General features: G+C 35.2%; 3 protein-coding genes and 1 non-coding gene across 4 annotated transcripts; 2 read left to right on the forward strand and 2 right to left on the reverse strand.

Moving 5' to 3' along the window:
• The first annotated feature begins 524 nt into the window (after nucleotides 1-524).
• On the forward strand, nucleotides 525-684 carry LOC126675945 (U1 spliceosomal RNA). The gene has a single exon (XR_007640126.1). It is a non-coding gene; the product is annotated as a U1 spliceosomal RNA (small nuclear RNA).
• Nucleotides 685-722: 38 nt separating this feature from the next.
• On the reverse strand, nucleotides 723-3,707 carry LOC126673417 (uncharacterized). The gene is made up of 9 exons (XM_050367557.2): nucleotides 3,402-3,707; nucleotides 2,853-2,940; nucleotides 2,643-2,756; nucleotides 2,036-2,118; nucleotides 1,740-1,854; nucleotides 1,530-1,621; nucleotides 1,191-1,256; nucleotides 1,002-1,095; nucleotides 723-911 (listed from the first exon to the last, which is right to left on the reverse strand). The coding sequence occupies exons 1-9, from the start codon at nucleotides 3,653-3,655 to the stop codon at nucleotides 801-803; spliced, it is 1,017 nt and encodes a 338-aa protein (XP_050223514.1). The 5' UTR covers nucleotides 3,656-3,707; the 3' UTR covers nucleotides 723-800.
• A 664-nt stretch (nucleotides 3,708-4,371) lies between these two features.
• Nucleotides 4,372-8,828, forward strand: LOC126673415 (kinesin-like protein KIN-14S). Its single transcript, XM_050367555.2, has 13 exons — nucleotides 4,372-4,531; nucleotides 4,621-4,710; nucleotides 4,800-4,856; nucleotides 5,110-5,240; nucleotides 5,437-5,536; nucleotides 5,616-5,879; nucleotides 5,977-6,256; nucleotides 6,639-6,800; nucleotides 6,993-7,208; nucleotides 7,298-7,335; nucleotides 7,424-7,587; nucleotides 7,672-7,785; nucleotides 7,919-8,828. Exons 1-13 carry the CDS (start codon nucleotides 4,525-4,527, stop codon nucleotides 8,675-8,677), a joined length of 2,382 nt encoding a protein of 793 aa, XP_050223512.1. The 5' UTR covers nucleotides 4,372-4,524; the 3' UTR covers nucleotides 8,678-8,828.
• Nucleotides 8,829-9,191: 363 nt separating this feature from the next.
• On the reverse strand, nucleotides 9,192-13,003 carry LOC126671720 (uncharacterized). The gene has a single exon (XM_050365506.2). The coding sequence runs from the start codon at nucleotides 11,489-11,491 to the stop codon at nucleotides 9,296-9,298; it is 2,196 nt and encodes a 731-aa protein (XP_050221463.1). The 5' UTR covers nucleotides 11,492-13,003; the 3' UTR covers nucleotides 9,192-9,295.
• Between the last annotated feature and the right edge of the window lie 359 nt (nucleotides 13,004-13,362).

Raw genomic sequence — 13,362 nt, forward strand, 5'->3', positions numbered from 1 at the left:
CCTTAAATATTTGTTCAGTAATAACAATTTAAAATAAATTTCCCTGTACTATTTCAAAAAGAAGTGAGTTATTAAGAGGTATAATAGAAAAAATAAAAATAAATTGAAAATATTAATTATATTTTTTAGAAACCCTGTGAAAATAATAAAATAGACAATTATTTTAGCTCAAAAGAAGATTTTAACTTTAAAATAAATTTTTACTTATATTTTAGGAAGTATTTCTTCTCTCAACATCAAAGAGTGGAAAAATTAAATTAACAAAAGGAGAAAAATTAATGTCATTTAACTTTCATGAAAATAAATTAAAATAAAGAGTCACGGATTAAAAAATTATTATATTTAACTTTTTCTTCTATTTAATTAAAAAAAAAATTATATTTAACTTTTTCTTCTATTTAATTATAAAAAATTATTGGAGACGTTCTTATGCTTTAATACCACAGCTAATCCCACATTGCTTAAGTACAACTAAATAGGAAAATCTCAGCAAATAAATGTTTCTCATATAGCTTCATAGCTCCATACTTACCTGGACGGGGTTAATGGGCGATCTAGAAGGCCTATGGCCTAGGATTGTGATCTCCATTGCACTTCGGAGGGGTGCTCTCCTAAGGTCTCCCCAAGTGGGAGAGCCTACGTCATAATTTGTTATATGGGGGCTTGCGTTCGCGCAGCCCCTGCCAAAGTTAGTCATAAAATTTTAATATCTGAATAACATGTGATATGAATATGATCAACTATATGAAATATGAACAATATCTGGATTCTGAAATTTGGGTATTACATTGATATCAAACCTATTTCGAAATTGCTTTCATGAATCTATTTAGTGAGGAGAAGATGGTTGCTGCTTGGTTGAATAAGGATGGACCCTGCTCGGAATCCTCTTCTGCGCTTCCAAATATTATCTGTAGATTATGTATGAACAAATTCAGGAACTAATGAATGGAACATTCTGAGGTTAATCGTTTTTTCAGCTAATCTAATGATTAACTAACCTCAACTTCTTCAGCGTCGGGACGCCTGATGAATTCCTTGGCAAGCAGGTATCGGTTTGGTCTATTTTTGTCATCATAAAAGACCTTCCACATCCTGGTGATGAATTAGAGCAGAATGATCAGTTTGCATAAAGGTGAAAAATCAAGTCTCGAGCTTCAAATGTCTAAACAAAGTAGGCTGGCTCTTACCCTGGGTAGCATCGGAATATAGCACCTGATGGTAGAGGTCTCATTGAGTAAACTGTGGTGAAAGTGCTGCAAGAGAAATTCGATAGCCACGCGAGGTGTCATTTTCCTCAAATCGAGGGGCAGCCAAATCTTAATTAACTAGGTGCATTAATAACCTAAGACTAGTTAAAAACTGTAGAACTAGAGAAAACATGGTTCTTCCAATCAGTTAGAATTTCTTTTAAAAATGTAATTTATATCTATAGAAGAAAGCACGAATTATGGCATAATAAAAAAGCAGTATCGGCAGACAGAAGCTTGGCTAAATTGGCCATGCACTGCAAGGTCAAGTAACTTTACCTCAGAAAGTATCGCCTTAGATTGCGTACATTAATCCCAACTCCAACATCCTCGCTGATGAGACGCGGGTTCCACATAATGAGAGGTCTTGGCTAGAAAAAGTTATCGAGCATTGAGATTCAATTACAAGCTTGGTATCCATATTTCAGATAACTATATAAAATTATGAGCATTTTCTGCTCAAAATGATCTAGAAAGGTAGGAAAATACCGGATCATCAGAGAGAGTGGATGTAATTTTCTCTACAAATCGCAACATTTGATAATCAGGGACAACCATAACCACAATCTCATCTTCATTATCAACAGGCTTTCGGTCACTTAAGCTGGACAAAGATTAAGCAAATAGTTTCAATAACATGCAAGCCGAAACATCATCAAGTGATTAAACAAGCACAAAAGCAATTCAGATCAAATAAACTTAATATGACAATGATGCTCTCTTGAATTCAAACCAGAAAAAGTCATTCGCCAAGCTTGACATAAAAATTGATTTCACTAAAGCACCTTGCAAAACCAAAAGCTGCATCTTTCCACTGATATTTTAGCAATGCAGCAGAGCCAGCATCTGGAAATATGGCTTTAACTTTCTGCAGATTAAAAATCCAAAGTTAGTATGTAGTGTTGGAATGTATGTAGAAGGTAGAATAATAAATTGGAAGAAGCCAAAAAGCTTTTTTAAGTCATAATTTTGTCGCTGGAATGTTGTTACTTTCGGAAAATCAAACATTGATAGGGTTACTAATTACCACGCCAACTTCACGGCATTTTCCCGATTCACATGACTTAGGGTGTCTCTGTTTGTGTTGGGCATTACTTGGAAGTTAGATCCAACTATGAGGTCTCGCGACTTTTACATTGTTCTCATTTTATGCTAACTTTCTTGTCTATTCGCAGCTATCACAAACTCCAGAAAAGCTTTAGCTCATCTGAGAGTATGAACCTTATTTATGCATAAGGGCTAAGGCTTTATCTAATGTTTCATGTTATCTTTTATAAAAGCCAGTTTTGTACTTTTAAGCCATTAAGTTAAAGGATTGACCAGTTATATTTATATCTTTTGTAAGATTCAGGAATCTGCTAAAACAAAAGTTGATCGACTTAAAGAATGAACCTGACATCCTGTTTCTGCAATAAGTGTATCCAAGAAAATCCTTGAAAGTCCCCATAGCTCAGCTTGTGCACCTTCATCATCTAAAAATTGCAGCTGAGGAATTAAGAGCTCGACCTGTCAAAAAGTTAGATTATTACACAAATCAAATCTGTGGATAAGCAAAAAGTTAATTCCAATTCCTATGCGATGAGATCACATAATGGCACATACTATGGCTCTCATTCCTCCGGAAGATACGAACGTAGCACTAGCTTCGCTTGATTGCTGCACTGCACCCTCCAAGTTAGAAGGCAAGCAGCTGAAACACAATTACAACACACTATATCAATAGCTTTCTTTCAGATTCTTTTCTTCCTAGCTAAAACAAATAGAACATGTAGGCAGTAGTACAACTAATGACCCCTCACTTTCAATTCCGTTAACGAGTAAAGGCTTCTGTTAATCCCGTAAATAATTTGGAACCTATGTCAACGATGTGCTCCCTCACTTTCAATCACGTTAACAATTTCGTATAAATGAGAAGCCCCTAATTGTTTTCATCATGCAGCTCGAGCAAGAATCAACAAATATCTTCTAAAATCTATATCTTTAATCAACAAACTATTGTAAAACTTCAATCTCAAGTAACTACCAAAACCCTCCAAAGGGTATAATTATACACCAATTATGTTCCCATCAAACTAATTTAACCATGCTTTGTAATTAATTAAACATTCATTAAGCAGAATTAGTGTTACAGCAAATGCATGAACAGCAAACCTGTCATCTTCTTCTTCTTCAAGTTGCTGTTCTTGTAACTGGGCAACACCCTCTTCAACTCCACTGTCCTCACCTTGAAATTTATCAAACTTGGCATAAATTCTTGAGCTAGAACTAATGCTTACACCATTAAAGATTGGATGTGAAGAAGATAAGGCAAAATGAGCGGCGGATACTGTGGTTTTGTTAAGTGAAGATGATGATGGTGAGGAAGAGTAAGAGTATAAAGAACAGCTTGGTATTGAAGAAGCCATGGCAGATCAACTACCAGCTTACGAATTATTTCTGTTTCTGGTTCTGTTATTGTATGGCTATGGACGATTTGGGCCTTCATATCGCTTAAACGGCACCGTATTACATTTTCACAAATGAATGTAAATATGGTCATTTTAATATTTTTGGTGCAAAATACAAATAAAAATATTAAATTTTCAATTAAGATTATGCACGTTTCCAATAATAGGGTAGATCAACAAGTTAGTTCAATTGTTTAAATTTTTTAGATCAAAAAATAAAATGAAATAGAAATGTAATGAATAACACCATTTAAATTCCCATGAATTTTTTGTTTTAATTACAATACTTTAATTTCTTTTTATTTTAGAGGATAAATTATAATTTTATTTCAATAAAAAAGGATAATTATACTACATAGCCGTTGCGCCATATCATTCATGCAACAAACCAATTATGCATTAGTCATGTGGAAAATTGAATAATAAAAAAAAATTCAAGTGGCTGATTGAAAATCGAAATAAACATCAAAGTCATTTTTATACCTTTTTACTAAAAGACATTGCCATATTGGATGGAGTCTTGTGGCGAAAAGTAGTGTTTTTTTGTTAAGAAAAGAAATATGAGAATCAAATTGATGAGATCAGAAAAGGATAAAGGAGTTAAGTGAGATTTTGAGTAAATATTAGGGTCAAATTTGTACCTTATCCCTTTTCTTTTAAACTTGAAAAATAACATACCTTTCAAAGCAGCGCTTCTAACTAACGGCTATCTGGCTCTTAATTCAAAATTTAATCTCATCATCAAAACCCTACACTGTCACTAACATTCAAAATTTCTCTCTCAAATTCTTTCTGCAATTTGTTAATCTCTGATTCTTAACAACGCCATGGAAGGTACTCTCTCTCTCTATTTATTCCTCTTTTACAGTAAAAAAAATTGATGTTATTATGTTCTTTTCTTGATTGTTTTTTAAAATTGGCAGATCCGACCGTTGAAAATATGCTTTCAGTGAATTGCGATCACAATACTCCTAATTGCGGTCCAATTTGTTCGTTATCGTCCTCTTTTGCAGGTTTTTGATTCTTTTCTTTGTTTTCATTTCTATTTTGCGAGAATTATATTAATTTACCGTTGGTATTTCAATTTTTTTTCTGTGTTCAGAATTGTCTCTTGCAAATATGAAATTACAAGAGACGGATACTAATCAAGAAGAAGGAGGTAATTTATTTAATTTTTTCTCGTTTTTTGTTTTGATTAATCGAGGTTTTCTTTTGATTCTGTTAGTTCAAACTTCAAACCCTAGAAATTAGTAAGTTATTATGCGTTTGCTTTGGAAAACAACATTTGGATGCTTATTGTTTGTTCTATGTTCTAATTGTGTTTGTACAAATACCCTTGTTAATCAATGTAATATTAGGCAATTTCGTGTGTAATCTTGGAATTAAACGAGGTTCTTGGGTTATTGTTTCAGAAAGAGTTGAAAAAACTGCACATTCTACAAATGAGGATAGTGCATCTAGCAGAGACCAAGAGACTACTTCAGCTCATGAGTCAACATTGCCAATATTACAGAAAATTAACAATTTAAGCTGTCAAATTCAAGTAAGGCTTTACTTTTTTTTTGGGTTACGCTTCTCGATACGATTGATAAAGAAATAGGGTTATGAAGCCAAGAGAACCTCCTTGTTGTTGTTACTACTTCAATTTTTCGTTTATTAACTGTGATTTCTTCTTGATTAGAATCGTTGTTACTACTTCAATTCTTTTGTTTATTAACTCGGATTTTCTTCTTCTTTAGAATCTGAAGAAAGAGCATTCAATTCTCTCCAATCAGGTGAAGAATGTTAATACGGAATCCTTTCCTGGCTCTGACATCTTGGAAACTATTCGGCTTCTCAGTAAGTTTCCCATTTACATCTTTGGCGTTATTCTTGTCTTCCTAGTTCTAATATATATCTGTTATTTTGTCGGCCTCAGCTAATGAACATGAACTTTTGAAGAAGAAGTACTTGGAAGAGTCGTCTGAACGCAAACGACTTTACAATGAAGTAATTGAGCTTAAAGGAAATATTAGGGTCTTCTGCAGATGTAGACCACTAAACCAAAGTGAAATTGTCAATGGTTCCAATGGCATTGTTGAATTTGACCCATCCTTGGATAATGGGCTGCATATTGTTTCTTCCGATTCTTCAAAAAAGCAATTTAAGTTTGATCACGTGTTTAAGCCGGAAGATGACCAAGGTAACCCTTAGATGTTATTCCCAACTTTGTTGTCAGTGATCAAATTTTATGTTACAAATGTTTCTATTTGGATCTTATTTTTCTCACTAATGCGCAGAGGCTGTCTTTGCACAAACTAAACCCATCGTGACTTCCGTGCTGGATGGCTATAATGTGTGCATATTTGCATATGGGCAAACTGGAACAGGGAAGACTTATACCATGGAGGGTACCCCTGATAGCAGAGGAGTGAATTACAGAACTTTGGAGGAGTTGTTCAGTATTTCTCAAGAGAGAAGAGGTGTTATGCGCTATGAGTTGTTTGTTAGCATGTTGGAGGTTTACAATGAAAAGATAAGGGACCTTTTGGTGGAAAACTCCAACCAGCCGCCTAAAAAGTAAGTTTCTATTAAGTTATCACTTGTTAGCTTTGCGTTCTTTCTAATTTAACCTCAAGCATAGTATGCCAATGTCTATAATTTTTATGATTATAGGGGACCTCTTGATTAGAAACTCCAATTAGCCGCCTAATAGTTAGTTAGTTTTCAGTTACTATTTGCTAGTTCTGTATTGTTTTTGGTTTTCTTTTGAGTTCAAGTGATGCATACTGATGTCTTTAATCGTTTCAATTGTTAGTATCTGTTTTATACGATTGAAATGCTGGAATAAATATTGGAAGAGCTTCATGTGTGTGTTTTAATGCAAATGTCAATAGAGATATCCATCTTACTAGGCAGTTATATGATACTGGATAACGATTTTTTTAATCCATTCATGAAGGTTGGAGATAAAGCAAGCAGCAGAAGGGACACAGGAAGTTCCAGGACTTGTTGAAGCTCGTGTTCATGGTACACAGGAAGTATGGGAGCTGCTCAAGTCTGGAAGCCGAGCCAGATCAGTTGGATCTACAAATGCTAATGAGCTTAGCAGCCGCTCTCACTGGTAACTATAAATCCTCCTTTTTCCTTTTTCCTTTTTCTTCTTTCTTTGAATTGACTACATTGAATCTTACAAAGTGGTAAGCCAGCCTGGTTCTTTATGGAAGATAGGTTTAGCTAAGTTTAGATAGTTCATCCATCAACCAAACAGGACACCTATATTTATGCTAATGACCAATCCATTGCTTCTGTGCAGTTTGTTGCGCGTAACAATTAAAGGGGATAATTTAATAAATGGGCAGAAGACAAGGAGTCACCTATGGCTGGTTGATTTGGCCGGCAGTGAACGTGTGGGTAAGATAGAGGTGGAAGGAGAAAGGCTGAAGGAATCACAATTTATAAACAAATCTCTCTCAGCACTTGGCGATGTTATTTCTTCTCTTGCCTCAAAAACAGGCCACATACCATACAGGTTTTTCTCTTTTGCCACTGAGGACTGCATAAAATATGTATATCTAACACTTCTATCATATCTGAGATTTTTTTTCCGATGTAAATTAGGAACTCAAAGCTCACTCATATTCTGCAGAGCTCTCTAGGTGAGCAACTTCATTTTTTGTTGAAGTTTTTGCTGCCGCACCGTTCCTTTTTCTTTAATAAAGATGCTTAATGGAATTTATAATGCAGGAGGAGATTGCAAGACCTTGATGTTTGTCCAGATAAGCCCAAGTGCTGGTGACCTTGGGGAGACTCTTTGCTCACTAAATTTTGCTGCTCGAGTTCGTGGAATAGAAAGTGGTCCTGCTCGCAAGCAGGCAGATTTCACCGAGCTTTTCAAGTATAAGCAAATGGTTGGTATTGTTGAAACTAGACTCTTTTTCTGTTTTTGCATAACAGTATTGCAACTGAGCTTGTCTTAAATGGTAAATTGGCAGGCAGAAAAGCTACAGCATGATGATAAAGAAACAAAGAAGTTGCAGGACAATCTGCAATCTTTGCAATTAAAATTTGCTGCCAGGGAGCACAAATGCAGAAGCCTTCAAGAAAAGGTAGCTGATTTGATGTTTATCCCGAGCTTTTGCTTGAATAAGTTTACAGTATTTTTTGAACAGATTATATTCAGCTGATAATTTTTTCAGCCTTTTGGATATGAGATGAACAACTGAGTTTATTTGGCAACAGGTTCGGGAACTTGAGAATCAATTGGCAGAGGAAAGGAAGACGAGACTAAAGCAGGAAACGAGAGTCTTTGCAGCTGCCTCTTCCCAGTCCTCATTGCCATCTGTAAAGCATGCAGCTGTAGAGAAGGCCAAGATAGAGAGGAAACCTCCTTTAGCTCCCTCAAATCTGAGGATGCCACTGCGAAGAATCACCAATTTTATTCCTCATCCATCTCCTCTCCAAACCAAGAGACGCAATTCCACTGCTTCCGTTGTCCATCAACCTTCAGTGCAGGATAAAGAAAATATTTCAAGAAATAATCCAACAGCTATGAAAAGCCTTATGCAGCCAAGACGCATTACTATGGCCATCAGGCCTTCTCCGAACACATCTGCACAGGTTCTTCAGCCCAGAAGACGGGCATCTGTGGCTACTCTTCTTCGCCCAGAGCCCAACTCAAACTGGACAACGCCGCTCCGTACTTCTGCTGTTGGCCGGCAGTCGTTCATAAAGGACTCAAGAAAGCCGAGATATTCAAGATTGTTCTCTCCGTTGCCAGAACTCCAGTCAACGTCAGAGATGACACCAACAACTGCCATGAGAAGCAGTAGTAAATTCAGGGGGAGCCCTCCAACACAGGCTGGTTCGTGGAGGCCGAGGCATCCTACAGTTGTTGCATTGCAACGGAAATCGTTGGTATGGAGTCCTCTTAAGTTGAAAGCACCCAAAAATTACAGAAAGTCATCGTTCTTGCCTTTCCGACCCTCGACTCAGATGTAATGAAGCATCTAACTTTTTTTTTTGATGAAGGATTTTATACTTTTTCTCTCATTTGTTAGAGTTAAAAGAATGTATGCTTCTTGCCTACTAATCCTTCAATTTGTAATAGACATTGTTCTGAGTTTCTTACTAAAAAAAACTATTAATGAAGATTTTAACTAGTAGATCGTGTGAAATTTTAAAACTTAGCTTGTTCTGTTAGAATATAAGCAAACAATTCAACAAATTCTTTGTTATTAGAAATCAAGTTTGAGCTAGGTTCATTCAGCATACCAATGAATATGAACCGAGTTTTAATTGAGCCGAATGTCTAGCAACTCGGTTCGTTATAACGTTCATGACAAAAGAAATAAAGAGTTACAATTTTTTTAAATTCTTTTAATAATCATAAATTATTGGAGATGACGGGACTTGAAAAAATCTGCAAGGACTTGCAAATAGAAAGAAAATAATACCTCAGAAAGTAAGCTTGTATTTCAATCTCAATGCTCGAAAATGCTCATAATTCTTGAAATATCAAAAGCTGCATCTTTCCATTGATATTTTAGCAGTGCAGAATATGGATATTCTCATTAAAAAATTAAATTAAGCAACAAACAGTCAATACATAAAACATAATCAGTTTTCTTCTTCAGAATTAGAATTAGAATCAGAATCAGAATGAGACTCAGAATCAGAATCACTTGAATAAACACACCATTGGAGCTCTTCATCAGAATGTGTCTGAAAGTTAGGTTCAAACCAGCCGCAATGCAACTTCTCCGTCGTGCCGTAAAAATCATCTCTGGCCATATCAATCTTCAAGCAGTGAAATTTATTTGTTACCAAAGAATAGAAATCACAGTAGCCGTCTCTGAATCTTGGAAAAAAGACTTTGTTACCGATTCTTGGAGCTTTGCTTTGTGCTGAAAATGAAGTTGTGCGACTTACAAACAGTACAGTTTCATCTCCTAAGCTATCAACTTTCTGCCATGACATTGATTGCTTGTCAAGCTTGAAAACTTTAATGTACTTTCCTGAAGAACCTTCAAAAACTGAGAGCAAATCTCCATTGCACTCTATCAAATAGTTTCTCCGGGATGAGACACACGGATTTTCCGGCGAAGGAAGAAGAGTCCATCCGGTTTCATCATCTTTCTGAGGATCAAAAGTTCCCAACCTTCCATTTCTTCCTAAACAATAAAAGAGCCCATCATAAAAGACAGGATTGGAATGAGATATAATGAATTTGGAATACTCGTTAAGCTCAAAACAAGTCCAATCTGTTTCACCATGGCGTATAAAGGTTATACATAATTGGTCCCATAGATATCCAGTGTAGACGCCAAGCACTACACAATCGGATGAAGTTGGAGGTGCAGAGAAAGAAACTCCATGAAACTTGTAAGAAGTGTTCAGTTCAGGAAGATCAATTCTTTGTTTGGTTAAGGGATTGAGAAAGAACATTTCAATGTCACCTCTAGACATAAGTAGCCATCCATTTTTCGAGAATCGGACTCTTGCATTGCCAATCTCTGGTACATTTAGTGTGTAGGCAGTGTTGTTTAGAGCATTATAAAAATTGCAGACTGGCCTATCATCATCACGTCCGAGGAACAATAGTAACGGAAATTGAGGGATATCTGACAATGTTTTTGACGGCTCGATCAATTGGGTTGTACAAGGAGTTAGAAGCGAAACAGACTGCCATGATTTGCAAACAAAATTGAAGTTCAAGGTGTCTGGACCCGAAAGTGTTGAGCTGATTAGAGACAGAAGCTCACTTGGAAGAGCCGACCAAGTCTCCTCTTGTTCATCGTCTATTATCTTTTCGTTTCCTGCTTTCAGGACACTCGGAAGCTGAAGCTTGTCGACGGAAGTGAGGCTATGAGAGTGAGCTAATAGCCATATCGGCCGGGAACAGTCACTTTGAGGAGCGGGGCAAGGCATATAAGTGGTGATGCTTTCTTCTTCCAGATGAAATGCGTATAAAGTCTTGTCCTGAGGCAGTGTGAAATAAATAGTATTACCTCTGATGTTTGAATGTTTAGTTGAGCATGAGAAATTGGTAGGAGTACGAAGACCGGCAGTAATAAAAAATGCTCGATCGCCTATGCTTTTGACTTCTACCCAATCGTTTCTGGAAAAATCAAGCTTCAAAACTCGAAAATAAAAAATATCTAGTGGATCTAAAAGAAAACCAAAGATTAAGAATTCTACACGAAAGACCTCGCCACACGATTCCACCGATTCTATTAACAAACCACTAAACCCCGGTAGCCTCGACTGCCACGGAATTTCCGCCATCTTCAAATCCTCAACCGTAATTGTACCGGCATCGACGGCAAGACTAAACACATTCTCCGGCCAAGCATGAGCATAAACCTTTCCTTGACAAGAAACTAGATTACTCACTATTCCAGGTTGATCGCTGTCGCTAGGAAACTGCAAGTCCTGAAAAGACCAGCGAGTGTCTCCAAGCTTCAGAAATTGAAACGAAACGATGGAATCTGCAGGATTAGTTGAAAACAGAATCACACAGTTTGAATCTGTGGGAGGTGCAGTAAGGAGACAGTAATATTCCTGAGATCGCAACGATCCGCAAGGAGGCAATTGAATTCGGAGCATGGATGTCGGGTTGAATAGAAAGCAGTCATCAGAATATTTATCAAGTAAAACCAGCCATCCAAAGTTGCAGTGCGCCACAGTCTTACCATGTAGCTGAGGAATGCTCCGTCTCTGGCAAGAATGTTCTGATAAAGAGAAAAAACTCTGAAACTGGTCAGGCTTTTCATGGAAGAATACAAGCCATGGATGCTCATCTATGGCTGCCATGCTGAGTGTAAAAACTCTGATCAAGAATGTTCTGATAAAGAGAAAAAACTCTGAAACAGTTTGATAATGAAGAAATTAATGACTTGATGACATATTTATAGAACTGATTTATTTTTTACCCTTTAGGAAAACGATTAGTGAATTTGTTTTTAACTTGGACATCAAGTCTTTACTATATTCCAATTTGGATTAGGTTTTCTATTTAAGCAATTACTAAAAAACTCAAAAAACAATTCCTAATTTATTAAATAATTAATAAACTGACAAAACAAGTCCTAATTAGTGGTGTGTATTGGCCGGTTTGGGTATATTAAAAGTTAACAATATTTATGAAACTCATGGCGTGGGGTCAATATGTTAACTTTGTTTTGATATATCATCGACAATAAATTAATAGAAGGGCTCTTAAATTTTTGAATCGAATGCGATTTCAACATCTCGACAACGATCTCAATCGTTGTGATTTGGAGTGTAAGCAAGTCGAGTCGAGTCGAAACACTACCAAGCTCGAGCTAGACTCAAAAATCTGAAACTCGAAACTCGACACGAACTTGATTGATTTTCATTTTAGAAACTCGGGCTCGAATTCGATAGAATAATTGAGACTCGAGTTCGAATCGACTCGACACGATTATCTATATAAATATTTAAAAATTATATTTTAATATTAAATTGACGGTATTTTTATAAATATGTATAAATATAAAGGGTAAAAAGGTAAATTAACCAAAACTCGATTAGGCTCGCGAGCTCATCGAGTCATGTATTTTGGAGCTCGAATTCGACTCGATAATTAACTCGAGTAGCTTGAACTCGAGCTCGATTCAATCCCGAATATTTCGAGTACTTTTCAAGTCAATCCCGAGTAGCTTGCGAGTTAGCTCGACTCAGTCACACCCCTAGTTGTGATCATGAGACTAATTATAAATTTAATTTTGACTTATATATTCATATGAAAGTAAATGCTTTTTTCCTTGTGAGTTTAGCAAACAAAATTACATTGATACCGTCATTTAATGAGACGTGTTTTAAAGTGATTGGCCCAGTCTATTTAGGAAAAAAATTAAATTTAGAATAAATATTTAGGATAATTAGATTTAAAAAATTTATAAAAGAAGAAATTAGCTCCCTAGATTTTTGTTAAAAAATTAGTTGATTTTTGTAGCTTAAAATTATAAGGATTATAATTGAAACTAAAAATTTATTAAAATGTCAACTTGAGAAATGGAACAAAATTAGAAACTATTTTATTTTTTATTTATTAATCCAACGTGTACTTGAAAGGATTGTGGACGAGTGAGAAGTGGCACCATGATTCTCAAGCATACAGACGGACAATTCATATTGCTAAGTCAAAGACTATTCAATTCATTTTATTTCATTTGAAATGAATCACATGTTTAATCTATGTGTTACCATACATAATTTAAAAATAAGTTGAATCTCAGGGGAGATTCATTAATAAATATGGTAAATTTCACTTTATAATTAACCACACACTTTACAATTTTGATTTTTTTTTTATTTTGATGAAATATTTTATTTATTAATCTTCCACGTTTACTGATCAAAGTATTATGATAGAATAAGAGGACTAAGAAACCAGACAATTAAAACCATCTATGATTTATTTATAACTTTAATTTTTATCAACTATATAATATATATATATATATATATATATATATATATATATATATATATATATATATATATATATATATATATATATATATTCGATTTAAACTGATTTTTTTTTTGAATTTGTGATAGTATTCTTTTAATCAAAAATATTTATCAAAAATAGACTAAAAGTAAAATAATAAAAACATTTATTCATAAATAAAAGTAAAATAAAAGAATTAAAAGCG

The sequence above is a fragment of the Mercurialis annua genome, linkage group LG3 (assembly GCF_937616625.2).
Source record: "Mercurialis annua linkage group LG3, ddMerAnnu1.2, whole genome shotgun sequence".
Classification (NCBI taxonomy): domain Eukaryota; kingdom Viridiplantae; phylum Streptophyta; class Magnoliopsida; order Malpighiales; family Euphorbiaceae; genus Mercurialis; species Mercurialis annua.